This window comes from Patagioenas fasciata, chromosome 7, assembly GCF_037038585.1.
Source record: "Patagioenas fasciata isolate bPatFas1 chromosome 7, bPatFas1.hap1, whole genome shotgun sequence".
NCBI lineage: Eukaryota > Metazoa > Chordata > Aves > Columbiformes > Columbidae > Patagioenas > Patagioenas fasciata.
In genome coordinates this window covers 7,670,300-7,684,738 of record NC_092526.1, presented here as the reverse complement: position 1 = coordinate 7,684,738, position 14,439 = coordinate 7,670,300, and the positions used below count along the sequence as shown (strand labels likewise).

General features: G+C 37.3%; 1 protein-coding gene across 2 annotated transcripts in view; it reads left to right on the top strand.

Annotated features, from left to right (window-relative positions):
• The window catches only part of ACMSD (aminocarboxymuconate semialdehyde decarboxylase), a 36,110-nt gene that overhangs the window by 16,344 nt on the left and 5,327 nt on the right, over positions 1-14,439 (top strand). For both annotated transcript variants that reach the window (XM_065841425.2, XM_065841422.2), the window contains exons 2-8: positions 373-417; positions 4,948-5,044; positions 8,843-8,892; positions 10,193-10,429; positions 12,525-12,618; positions 13,343-13,438; positions 13,912-14,084. In XM_065841425.2, coding sequence (XP_065697497.1) covers positions 4,960-5,044; positions 8,843-8,892; positions 10,193-10,429; positions 12,525-12,618; positions 13,343-13,438; positions 13,912-14,084 — 735 coding nt within the window. In that variant the 5' untranslated portion in view covers positions 373-417; positions 4,948-4,959. The remainder of the gene's footprint in view (positions 1-372; positions 418-4,947; positions 5,045-8,842; positions 8,893-10,192; positions 10,430-12,524; positions 12,619-13,342; positions 13,439-13,911; positions 14,085-14,439) is intronic.

Below are 14,439 nucleotides of genomic sequence, written 5' to 3'. Positions count from 1 at the left end.
GCTAATGATTAACTGATGACAGATTGGACAATTGTCAGCTTAATTTTCATATTGCCAAATGCTTGATTTAATTTCTCCATGTTAAAATCATTCCAGTTAGACCCTCAATATTGTAAGCAAATTCAAGCACTTTGAAATCAATTGTAGGTCTTACTTAAACACAGGTTTGAACTGGGAGCTAAAAGTTCAGATGTACAAACACTGCTAGTCCAGTCCAGTTAAACGTTAGCACTTCTGCTGAAGTCAGTGGGGCTACTCATAGGCTCAATGCATAAGTGTTTCTCCTGAGTAAGGTACCACTGTATTGTAGGAACTGAGATTTTTATTATTATTGCGAAGTGCTAACTAACGCTTGTGTTCTTTCTTTCACAGAGATATGGATATGGTGGATGGGTACAGCTGGATCATCACTGCCAGGTTTGGGCTCTTTGGTGCTCTGAGCTGATCTTGTGTTGTCATCTGAAATAGAAACTTGCAGTAAATCTATTAAAAAGCAAAGTGGCAATAAGATTGGTTATCTTTTGATACAGATTTCTCTAGAGGTATATTTCTTCTGTGAAGTAATAGCACTCCAAATCCTAATATACCTCAGTAGAACTTTTGCTTGAGAGGTGAAACTCGCATTCTGTTCTATGAACCAGTATCCATTTTTCATCATCATCTCATTTTTAACACTTAGAATGGATAGCTCTAAGGAATTATTTTCAATAAGATAGGTCAACCTAAGGCAGATTACATATAGATTTCTTTTAGTTAAATGCAGTCATCTGCATGAGAAGGAAAATCGAAAAGAACTGGTATTTTAATAGAAGTTAAAGAACTCAGATGTGAAGACATTTTCACATCTGAGTGAAAGAGTAGTTTCTGTAACTTCATGACAAGGAGAACAAATAGCAGAATAAGGACAATCCATATAATTGGGACTATGATGTAGAAAAGTAGGAGCCTGAGGTTTATTAGCAAGTAAAAGGCAAACTGGGTCTGGTTTTGCTTCACCTTCCTATCACCATCCACTCTATTAACTTTACAAAGGTGTTTCTGTGCTACATTAGTACAACTAGAACAACATGTGCCCAGATGCAGTGAATCTATGCAAACAGTCCATGTGCATTCAGAATCCATACTGCTGGTACTGGTGAAGACAGAATTGATTTCTTAAAGGTTTGATTCTGATCTCTCTCAGAGTAGGGCAAAACAGCAGCAATTTCAGTGGCATTCAGTGGAGCAACAATGTAAAACTTGTGAAAGCAAGATCAAAATGTTGCAATTTACCTTTTGATTAGAACATTATCAGTATTAGTGCCTTTTTTTACAGGAGGGCACAAGGACCTAAGAGAGGTAAGGCTGATATGGCAAAATAGTTCCCTTTGTACATTACTATGGAGGATAACTGAACCAGCTAGTTTAAAATGTGTTTAAATACATAATGCCTGTTAATTTCAGTGGAACTAGACATTCCCTCATCTCCATATCACTTTTCAAAATTGTCCGTCTTTGTGATTGTATACATGCATATATTAACTGAAAAAAAAAAGCTGATAAAATGGACACAACACTGTGTCTATATTGCAACCTAACGATATACACACTGTCATCATTCTGTAACATGCAAGGCTACCCTGTCAAATGCCTCACAACTATTTATGAAAAACAACCACAGAATATGAAGGTTGGGACCGAGAATGAGGAGCAAACAAACATTGTGCTAAAATTTCAGATCTGAGTCTAAGCAGGCATAGGAGGAGAGAGCAAGCCACCTCCTGAACCCAAGTGTGGATGGCACAGCTTCTGAGAGACATTTTTAGCAGCTTAGCTGTTTGTTACAGGTCTGATGCTGAAATTTCTTGCTAAAAATAGTTTGCACAGGAACTTTGTAGCAAGTCAATAATAGCCTTAGACACTCTGCAGAGAATTCTGTCTAGCCTACTTCTGTCTGAAAATGCTGCATGAAAAGCGTGCATGGCAAAATAAAATCCTGTTCAGATTTGTGGAGCTGGGGAATGTAACTCCTAAGATTAAAAAATAAAGCAAAAGCTTCTCATGTCATTTTGTGAAGAAGCATCAGGGTCAAACTGCAAGAAAATAATTACATGTATTTTTAAAGCAATGCAATTTGGGATGGGACTGAGTAGTTTATGGATGAGATAATTTTAAATGTAGTTTGCTGAACCAAATCAATCTGCTGGACTTGATTCTTCAATCTCTCTCTCTTAATTTCCACATAAATTAAGCTTTAAATATCAGATAACGAATTAGAATAGAATAGAATAGAATAGAATAGAATAGAATAGAATAGAATAGAATAGAATAGAATAGAATTCTTCAACTGTGTCCTTAGAAAATTGTGCCAATCTTGCAAGTAAATATCTCGTGTATTTTATGAGATTTTCAGCACTGCATCCATTGCTTTAGAACTTGAAAATTTCATTCTTAATACTGCAAAAAACTCTGAGAATTGTTTCCCAGTTGAGGTGTCTGAGTGATTTCTCATTTTAAAAATATCAGGTGCAGATTAGTGGCAGTGTCTAGAGACTACAGCAATATGACTCATTTTCCAGTAACAGTGTTGCTGGACCAGATCATTCCATCCTTACAGACACAAGCACGAATCTGTTCAGGTGGTTTGCTTGCCTGCATTAACAGGTTTGTTGTTGCCAACAGACAATGCTGTGAGCTTAGCCTTGGCCTGTAGTGTGTTCACAAAGAATGAGTTAATGCGAATGAAAACAACAAACTGTTCAGCTAATTCAACAAGAGCAGCACATGGTTTATTAGAGACCTTTCCTATATTGCAAACCCTGCTGCAGCATTCAGAGAACAACCATTTATCTCAGCATTTAGGTATGAGCACTGTCAAACTTGCTAGTAAAATCACAATCCATCTAATATTGTTTTCATTATTGGCAGAAGAAAATATATATGAGCAGGTCAGCTGGTATGCTATTCTTCATGGAAAAGGTTGCCAGGCATTGGAACAGGCTGCCCAGGGCAGTGGTGGAGTCACCATCCCTGGAGGGGTTTAAAAGGTGTTTAGATGAGGATCTTAGGGACATGGTTTAGTGCTAGACTTAGGTTATGGTCGGACTTGATGATCCTGAGGGTCTCTTCCAACCAAAATTATTCTATGATTCTATGCCTTAGCTGTGTCTGAGGAAAGAATTTTGTGTTCACAGAAATACAGTAATCCAGTAAAGTCCACACAGTCTGTTCATATGCAGTGCGATGCTCAGTTCTACTGTCTTTTGTTTTTACTCACACCCCAAATGTTTTTCTGTTTATTGGGCAATCTGCACCAATGCACTGATCTTTTTTTTAATGTATTGGAGTGTATGGCTGGAGTAAACCTTTCTGTCTGGTTGGAAAATCAATTTTACAAGAACCTGAAGTATTTTACTAGAGGATCAGGACTATGTAGTTGTTATTACTGACCGTAATATTTCAAGTGATTTTGACAACCTGTGATACAGCTAACAAGGAACTTGACAGTTTGCCAAGGCAGCACAGTTAGATTTGTTGAAAAAAGCTTTAAAATATTCATTAGGGCAGTATATTTGTGAATGATGTATGAAGGTAATAACAAATTCAAGGTTAAGATCAGTCTGACTTCTCAGAAGGAGGGGACAGAAACCCGGTTCTGCAAGAAGTAATGACATTTTATTAGTTATTTCTGGTTTAGCATACTAGTAGGGAATATTCTGATTTAACAGTTTGGGGGTTTTTATTTAGAAAAATAGACAGGATTCTAAATGAACCAATTTTAAGAAGAAAAATAAAGTGGCCTTTGGAGAGGGAATTCCCTTTCCAGAAGGGTCAGAAGACTGCCCTGCACTTACCTTCTGTTTACTGTGAAGGTGAAGGAATAGGTGCTGTGTTTTCTCATGTGGTTTTCAATTTTCAACTGCAGATGCAGCGTGTTCTCTGTCCAGTACATCTGCTGCATGACCGCCCTTCCCCATCCCAAATACACAGGGTCATGTGGATCTTCTGACTTCCATCCATTTCCATTTATCCCTATAGTAGCTGCAAGCAACCAAGAAATACTCAGGCCTGGCGAATTCTATCTCATCAATTTGTGCAAGCGTAAGCCAACAGAAAGACTGTTTTGTCTGTCTTTACAAGTCCATAGAAGTGTCTGGATACCTACAACTATAACAAAAAGTTTGCGTAATGAGATGACACTGTGCCTACTCAACCTTTTTGGACAACTGATAAATCAAGCAAAAATTAAGTTTAAAAAGGAAGTTTCCATGTTCATAGTTAAAGGAACAGTATTAATAGTATATTTGAACTTTGTAAGTTTGGGCATTGGTGGCATGTGGGGAAGGTATTACACTAATTCAGGTAGTGGTTTTATACTGTGTTTAGGTTTTGTTTGGATTTGGGGTTTTTTTATTTGTTTTGCTTTGTTTATTTGTTTGTTTTTCCCAAGGAGAAAATGTAATCTGAAGACAAGATAATAGGTCTTCTTTTGTCGCAGTATCACTCGTGATATGAAACAACTGGACTGAAATTAACAGAGTTGCACAATTATTTCTCTAGTTACTGGAATCATTGCAGTACTATTGACTTTAAAAGAACACACACATACCCAAGGGGCAAGTTTAGCACAGATTTAATTAGAGCATTGTTTTCAGGTCAAAATTTGGTTTAAGGATAAACTTGGATTAAAGTACCTGATATCTTTTCCATACAAATGTAGAATGATATACATTGCAAAAGAAAGGGGATTTTTTTATTATGAAGAATTCATTTCATCTGAACTATAAATGACTGTTCTATTAATGACTATTTTAAAATAGTCTTTGATTAAAAATACCTACTGAATAAAAATAAAAGAACAGAATTCTTTCACTGCATTTCTGTAGGGAGCACAATATACTCAAGCGACAATAAATTAGCATGTACTACTTTGTCACATTTATAATTTATAAAAATGTCATTTCACAGGGACAGGCAAAGATGATGAAGGATGGAAAGGTTTTTCGAGTTATTCAGGAGAACTGCTGGGATCCAGAAGTACGAATTAAAGAGATGGACCTATCAGGTACCTCCATAAAGGAACTGAAATCATTGTGTCTCATTTAGAATAACAGCAATGTCTCTGTTAGTGCATCTGCAAGGGCTCAATAACAGTATCAAAATTAAAGAGTTAGCATACCAATTCATTAGTTTAAATCTGTTGAAAGTCAGTGAAAATTGATATGCTTTACATTCAGACTCAAATGGGACATCTTCTCAAAACTCACCTCATTTTCAGTAGCCGTTCATTCCCCACATGGGCTCACTGATTTTAGTGGGATTGTTAACACACTAAGGAACTAGTTGATTTAAGTAAATATGACTGACTGTGGACTTGAAAAGGCGACAATTCCTTTCTCAGAAAAGATAGTTTTCCCAATTTAGAAAGAAACTAACCAGATGCCAAATTTGCAGGTTTATTTTCCATCAAGTTACTTACATGCCACTAAATAAGGTTTTAAGATGGGAGACTGAGAATGGGAGAAGGAACTTCTAGTCTGATCAATTATTTTTGTTAGTTCTTTTTAACACTGTAATTCCAAATCATTTTTGTGAGAGAAATGTTATGTTACTAAAGATCATTTGTTCTTAGATTGAGACCTGAATAATTCCCTACATCAGTTTCTCAGTAGACACAACTTTAATATCTTCTCCAGCTTTTCATAAGGAATAAATATCTGAATTACTTCAAAGAGTGGATAATTTATAAATAGCATATTTGTGATTATTGTTTTCTTCTCTCATGGGATAGCATGTTAGGAGGTACTTCAGGTCATTCTCCTTATGGAGGTTTCCTGCAACACATAACATAGGCCAATTTGGGAACTCAAGGCCTGGTGAGCAATTTATGTAAACACAACGTAGGTAATTTTCAGCTACCTCATTTTCACCCTGGAGAAGCAGTATGTCAGACTCCAGCCATTAGACTATTAATGGGAATGCTAGAATGTCTTCACAACACCTCTGAAATATGCTATCTTGACTAGACTCCAATCATTCCCTGAGTTAGCACATGGATTTAGGGCGCTTCCACATCATTCAACAACAGTGTAGATCATAAATAGCCTTTGGGCATCTTTCCCTTTCAGATATTTCCCCCAACACTAATGGCAAGTTTCTATAAAACAATTCTACTCCGTTTATTTGTTGGAGACAAAGGGAAAACACAGGATCAGTTTTTTTCTAATTTTTGCAACAGCTCTCCAGAAAAGAAAATGTATCACAAAGGCAGCACCACAAACTAAACAGTGTTCACTTGGTTAAAAAAAATCTTAAACTGTGTGTTACAGCACCATCTGGTGACTTGTGCCATAACAATATCCCATTATCACAGCACTCCAGAGATACAGGCATCAGCCAATTAAGCGGGGGAAAAAAAAAAAAAATCTTTGTGTTTTTCATTTTTACTGAGCTTCTAATGATAAAGACTATGGGCCATATTTACTCTTTTTTGGTCTACAAAGGTGTAGCTACTTAGTTCAAAGACTGTTTTCTGTAACACAGGCTGAGATAGATTATACCAAAAAATTTAACCTGTGAACACATGGTATGATTTTGAAACAAAGATGCAAGAAGTCCCCCAGCTGAACAAAACTAGCATGGCCATTGTAAGATATGTCATGGCTCGGCCCCAACCAGCAGCTGAGCCCCACACAGCTGCTCGCTCACTCCCCTCCCTGGTGGGATGGGGAGAGAATCAGAAGGGAAAAAGTGAGAAAACTCATGGGTTGAGATAAAGACAGTTTAATAGAAAAAGCAAAAGCTGTACATGCAAGCAAAGCAAAACAAGGAGTTAATTCACTACTTCCCATGGGCAGGTGGGTGTTCAACCACCTCCAGGAAAGCTGGGCTCCATCACATGTAATGGTAACTTGGGAAGACTATCACCACTCCAAATGTCCCCCTTACCCTTCTTCTTCCCCCCAAATATATACTGAGTGTGACATAATATAGTGTGGGATATCCCTTTGGTCAGTTGAGGTCAGCTGTCTGGCTGTGACCCCTCCCCTCACACCATCCCAGCCCACTCGCTGCTGGGATGGTGTGAGGAGCAGCAAAGGCCTTGACACTGTGTAAGCCCTGATCATCAATAGCAAAAACATCCTGCTTCTCAGCACAAATCCCAAACGTAGCCCCATACTAGCTGCTGTGAAGAAAATTAACTCAGAGAGATAACTTACAGCTTGGTTGCTAAAAGGCTTTGCCTGTGCAATGCCCAGGAAATCTTGCCAGTAATAAGAAGTGGTAGCCAATGTAACAAAGAGACTAAATTAGTTCTCATAGTCAGATGTCCTAGGTCTATTCGGTATACAAACCTGTGTCTTGATCCACTCAATAAAACCAGCTATCAAGGTAACTCAATAAAACAACCTGTAAAGGTAATTAATCTCACACTTCTGTGACACAAATCATTACAATTTTGTTGGAGAAAAACTTTCAGTTAATTCTAGCTGCCTTTTCTTATTATTTTCTCATTCGTAAAACCCCCTGAAAAGGGTATAAAGTAAAGTTTTTCTGTGCTGATTCTTCTTCTTCCTAAAGCTAGTGTCTAGGAATGTTCAGCTTGGAAATCTACCCTTAAGGTTTATGTTAAATTTGCTCAGAAGTGTAAAAATGGATTGAAACCAGATGTAATGCTCACTGTGAAAAACATGGTAAAATGTTATCAAACACACTAACCAAATGTGCAGTAGCATATTGGTGGCTATTACAACTTAGGCTGTACTTCGGCATATATGTAATTCTGTAGACCTAATCCTCAGCCCCAAACCATTGCCACTATACATAATATTAATCAGATCTTATAAGAGAGAGTCAGCTTCCCCTCCTGTTTCCTACTTAAAATACTGAGAAGGAGAATAAAGCATTTTGTTAAACATTTGAGTGCTTTGGCAAGCTCATTGTCTTAGAAGAAATTCTCTTAGTGTTTTTTCTGCCATCTTTCTCATTACTAGTTTCATTACTAACAACAAAGTTAAATTTTTTAAATCATGACAAAATATGTGCATAAATATTACAATCAGATGTAAAATTTAAAAAAAAAATAGGTTTGCAGGTAACTATTTAGTGAAGTGCTAATTATTGTTTATTGTTTCTTCAGTTGTTAATCTGCCAGGTGTGTTGTGTTCATTCCTGTAACCTGTCACACTCAAAGCTATGGCATAGAATTGTGTTTGAACAGAAACCAAACAATATAGACTTAATTCTCTTGATCGTTAACATCGAAGTTCTTTCTAAAAACAGACAGAATTTCTTATACTTACAACTTTAGTAGTCCAAACAGAGTATGAATGAAACCAAACACAGTCTATCTTTGGGGAACGTATTGTTTAACAACCATTGTTAACATTGTTTATCTTTGAACTAATTTACACATTTGCTTATTAAATATATGTAATAAACATGACCCCAAAGCAAACTGTATTCTGTTGGTTTTATGTCACATTCAGGTATGTGAGAGTAACATTAAATTGCTATTTTAATGACTTGTACACATTCATACCAAATACTACTAAAATCAGAATACTTAGTTCCACAAAATAATCCAGGATGAGTGTGGAAGTGTTGTTTTTCTTTCTACTTATTCTATTCCAATCCTAATAAACTGGATTTATTAATACAGTAATAAATTACTACAAAATTTATTACCATGATAATCAAGTGGCAAAAAAATTATTCTATCCATGCCACTGTTAAATCAGTCTTTCTTACCATGAAAGTTTTTACCTTTTACCTTTCAAACCAAAGCACTTTCTTATTTTAAACATTTTACAAAAAAAAAAAAACAAAACAGAAACAGCAATAATTGTTTTTTCTTACTCAGGAGTCACCGTCCAAGTCCTTTCCACAGTCCCTGTGATGTTCAGCTACTGGGTAGGTTCCTACAGGCGTATTTTGTAATTCATATGTTACAAAATTAAAAAAAAAAATGCATCCTCCTATAAATTAGGTGATTGAAGTAGTCATAAGAGCATGGAAGTAAATGGGAAATTGTTCTGCTGTGAAAAACAAAAGACAAAAATGTAGTCCAGGTATCAGAAGAGCCAGCAGGGTGTCCTGGCAAAGCCCAGCTCTGCAGGACACCTGGAAAGGAAGAATGAGACAAGAAAAAATTTCTGCTGGGACCCTGTGTCGGTAGCTGGAAACACAGAGAGAGAACTGACACAGCATGAATCCCTGGTTAACAAGTAGACAAATATATACAGATTCCATGAAAACTAGACATCAATCAGTATTTTCTCATTTAAAAAAATGTGCTCTTGTCCCACTTTTTTTTTTTTTTTTTAATGTGGCATGGGACTCATTGACCTAGAATGCTTTGAATCTTAAAATTCAGTAGCAAATTGAAATTAACATGTTCCCTGCATGGTGATCTTGAATGCATCAAAGAAATAAAAACAGTCCGAGGAGATAAATCATAGCAAAATGCTAAATACATTCTCAGTTTGACTATTTAGCTATGTGTACAAGTCATTACATGTACACAGATATGCTACATTAAAAATCATTGTGCTAAGCCCATATACAAGTAGTACCACTGATCTTCAGAATTTCTTGTTGGGGGACATGTCTTTAAAATTTTATTCTTGTATTTGTGGGAATATTTTCCATTTAATATGTATTTGGGGGAAAAATAGGAAACTAATTGTTTGGATATTGCAGCTCCCGTATTAGAATGATGACTGTTACCTCTGTCTAAATGTTAGAGAGGTTTGCTGAAGTTTTCTCTGTAGAATTCTCATACTCCAGCATCTCACACTTCTTATTTTTCTCTCTTCAGCTCCAGTAATAGGAGAGTAAGTAATCATTACTATGTTTAAAAATGATATGCTGAGGTTTTTGCATTGAGATAAACAAAAACATAGGACTGGTTTACATAAAAGACCAGATACTTGTGTATCAGCAGCTTGGGCTTTGTTACACTCGTACTGAGCAGTAAAGGGAACAGCAGTTGATAAAATATTCAAGAGAAGCAGCAGAACTGCACCCAGAGGTTTTAAAGCAAGGCAGAATTTAGCTCTACTGGTTTCCAGTGATTCAGAACTGTAAAGTAAATTTTAGGTTCAAACCCTGTCTCTGAATTGTTTGCATTGATATTTATCCAGTATCTTCCAAAGGTGATAACATTTGAGAACTATGTTTTAATGAACTATTCTCCTTAATATCTTACCAGGCCAAACCTCAGGATACTTTAGATCTAGCCCAGATATTAAATAATGACTTAGCTGCTACAGTAAAAAAGTACCCCAAGAGGTTTATTGGCTTGGGTACATTACCTTTGCAAGCTCCAGACCTGGCTGTGAAGGAAATGCATCACTGCGTGAACGAACTTGGGTTTCCTGGAGTACAAATAGGATCTCATGTCAATGAATGGGACCTGAATGCACCGGAACTGTATGATATTTATGCTGTGAGTAAATGCTTCTTTCCTTAATTTGGGGACTTCTGTGGCATGGAATTCTGTCTAAAAATATCTTGGTACATATTCAGTTAGCAACTAAATTTATAGATATATTAAAACAATTGAGCCTTCTAATCTGCTTAGTGATCAGAGAGCCTTCTTGCTTTGTGAGTTAAGTGCAGTACAAATGAAGTATTTCTGCACTGTTTGCTTCTGGGTTCAAGTTACTGTATCCAATCCTATTGAGATAATTGATGAAATTCCCTGAGATTTTCAGAGCTACGTGTACAGCCAGAGTACCATACAGAGTTATGCAAATGGAACCAAAAGTTCCAAACTTAATGTATTGATTATAAAATTAATTTAAAGATTGCATTTCTTAAGTAGCCTGAGGTCCAGATGAGGATGGTCATTTGTCTAAGTTTTGGGGTTTAATCAATGTACATTCGGTATCTGTTGCACAGGTTTTATAGCTGTCAGCTTGAAATTGATCCATAGAGTTTATTTTTCAGAATGCCCAATTTATTCAAGAATCCTGTTAGTGTGGCATCTGGACTATTTGTTGTTATGGTCATACACAGTTATCAACTTCCACTTGTGGAGATGCACACATTCACAGAATCACAGCATGGCTGAGGTTGGAAGTGACCTCTGGAGGTCACCTGGTCCAACCCCTTTGCTCAGGTAGGGCCACCTAGAGCCAGATGCCCAGGACCATGTTCAGATGGCTTTTAAATGACTCCACAAGTTCCCTGAGCACAAGCTGTGCCAGTGCTCAGTCACCCCTGCGGTAAAGAAGTGTTTACTGATGTTCAGAGGGAACCTCCTGTGTTTCAGTTTGTGCCTGTTGCCTCGGGTCCTGTCACAGGACACCAGAGAAAGGAGCCTGGCTCTGTCCTTTTTGCACCCTCCCTTCAGGTATTTATGTATATTAATGAGTTTCCCCTGAATCTTCTTTTGTCGAGGCTAAACAGTCCCAGCTCTCTCAGAGTTTCCTTACAGGAGAGGTGCCCCGGTCCCTTCATCATCTTTGGACTCTCTCCAGTAGCTCCATTTCTCTCTTATACTGGGATCCCTCTCTTATACATTCTTCAGCTTATGTTTAACGCATGTAGGAAGTAACCTCTGTCACTTGTAGAAACATCCTTGGATAAGAAAAATTGTGAAATGAAGCCATATTTGGTAATAAACTTCATAATCTACCAAGCCAGTTATTGAACTGCTATTTTTGGGTTACAAATGTAGATGGCAATTACTCCCTACCATCCAAAAGTTGCAGCTTTATTTGTGCTTGCATGGGTAAATAAACCCAAATTTTTCAAATGTGTAATAATCTCCTTAGCAACAAGAGGAGATCCAGAAATACACCTCACAAAATTAAGATGTTAAATCCTGGTTAAGCATATGAATGACTCTGATGACTACACACTTAAATTTAAGCAAATAGTTAAAATTTGTCAGTCAAAATCCCATATTGTTCGTCTCTTTTCCTTTCCAAAGATGTCAGTAGTTTTGGAAAAATTACTGGAGTGGGGATGAGTTATTGATCAGAAAACAGGTAGATTTCAAACTCTTAGGGTAGATTAGGAAAGTTTTAACTTTTTTTTTTTTTTTAAGCTAAGCAGAGGGCCAGAGGGGACAAATGTACTGCAAAAGCAATGAAAATTCCTGAATGCAGCTGGAACAGTTCTGGAAAACCATCCTAAAATTGTTCTATAAAACATCATGAGAATCATTCTCATATGTGTTATGAAACCAAAAGAATGTGAGTTTGAACTGAGTTTTATACTGTTTTATATGACTGAGAAACACAGCTAAAAAAGTATTTTTGTACTGCATTAATCTGAGGAACACTTCGCTTAGGAAAAAGATGTTATCATCAGTGTTTCCAAAGTGTCTCAAAAGGAACTAAGAAACTGAGTGAAGATTTCAAGGTTAAGTAAATATAACCAACTATTGCTTATAGCTCTTACTTCTGGGCCTATTTCCGTTACTAGTACTAATGCTCAATACAATTTTTCAGGTAATCTTTCGAGTATGGCTAAGAACTAAGATGCATTTTTGTATGATTACTCGAAGTATATACTCTTTCTTTTTGCTGCAGGCTGCTGAACAATTAAATTGCTGTCTCTTTGTGCATCCCTGGGACATGCAGGAAGATGGAAGGATGTCCAAATACTGGTTTCCCTGGCTATTAGGTGAGTATATATTTACTTTGCTTAATGTATGTTTATGAACTCACTGGATTATGCCCAGATGATAATTGCAAAGGTACAGAGAAAAATGACATGATTTTTCTATCAATCTTTTTTTTTTAATTGCTATTAAATCTGTTGTGTAAATTCAGCAGTCATTTGGTTTTTAGCTTGTTTATTTTTTCTAACTTTTAAATACCTAGAATTAAAATTACTCCGTTCTTCGTGAACTGCTCCAGTGTGGGTCCCTTCCATGGGGTACAGTCCTTCAGGAACACACTGCTGCAGTGTGCGTCCCCCACACGGTCATAAGTCCTGCCAGCAAACCTGCTCCAGTGCCGTCTCCTCTCTCCATGGGGACACAGGTCCTGCCAGGAGCCTGCTCTAGCACGGGCTTCCCATGGGGTGCATGGGCCATGCAAACCCAGCACAAGGACATACCCAACCTGCCCGTCTGCTGTCCTAGTGATGTAGGATAAAAACTGGGCTTAGCATTCAGAAGATCTTAGCTTCCAGCCCTCTGTCCTCATTTTGGTTAATTAATGTTCAATTCCATGTTCCTCTAATAGAAAATATCTGTAACCTTTGCAGCTGCTCTGTAACTTATATTTTCAGTAGGCTCAAGCCTAATTAAAGAAAATGAAGATAACATTTTAAACTCAAATACAAAAATAAAAATCAAAAATAAAACTCTCATACAGTAAAACTTTTTTTTTTTTGTTTTTAGGCATGCCAGCAGAAACAACCATAGCCATTTGCTCCATGATTATGGGAGGAATTTTTGAAAAATTTCCTAAGCTGAAAGTTTGCTTTGCACACGGAGGTACGTGATATTCCATGTGAAACACCTGTTCTTTAGCTGAGCACGGTACAATCGTATTTTCTAGTGTGCCAGGTAACAGGGTCACCACTTTAAGCCTGCCACCAGCTGAGTACTGTTATCCCAGAGATGATATCTGCCAGATGCACTGCTTGTATGAACACTCTCTAGCTGTTTTCAGTCAGTGTTTGAACTGTTACAATAGCCTTTAAGGGGAGTAAGGTGGAAGGGGAGACAGGAGATGATTTGGGGAAAGGGACAAGGAAGCAGCAGGAGGAATTTGGGTGTCACAGTAGTGAAGAAATGGAGAAAACAGAAAAGAAGATAATGAAGAGGAAGGAATAAAAAAAAATGTTGGTGCAGAGCACTTTCTTTCAAAATAGCTGACAGTAAAGCCTATGAAGCTCTGTTGATAATGTGGCTTTTTTTCCTCCTGTATATTTTCAGCTTCTGATACTAAAAATTTCTTCTTGCAGGTGGAACTTTTCCTTACACAGTGGGGCGAATCTCCCATGGATTCAACATGCGCCCTGATTTGTGTGCAGTGGATAATAAGGTGGATCCAAGAAAGTACCTTGGTTCATTTTACACAGACTCTCTTGTCCATGATCGTGGTGCACTAAGACTGCTAACAAGTGTAATAGGAGAGGTGAGTTTTAATGCTTCCAGAAGCAGGTGAGTCATTCTTTAATCCTCTATGAAACACCAAAAGGAGAAGAGAAGAAAGCAGGAAGAAGACAGCATATTCACCCAGTAAAAGCAGAACCTGAGCTGTTATAAACTGATGTGCTTATGCCACATTTGTAATGTTCCTACTCTATGGAGTGATTGCAATGGTGCTTCTAATCCAGGAAATCATGCACTGTGACCCTTAGTTCAGTGAGGCTAGTTCGTTGTGTAAGGTAGCACAGTAATCAAGTGTCTTTAAGTAGTTTTTACAATAGATTTAAATTATATACAGATGTGATGTGCACTTCCATTTTACAAGATACCCAAAGTCTCAC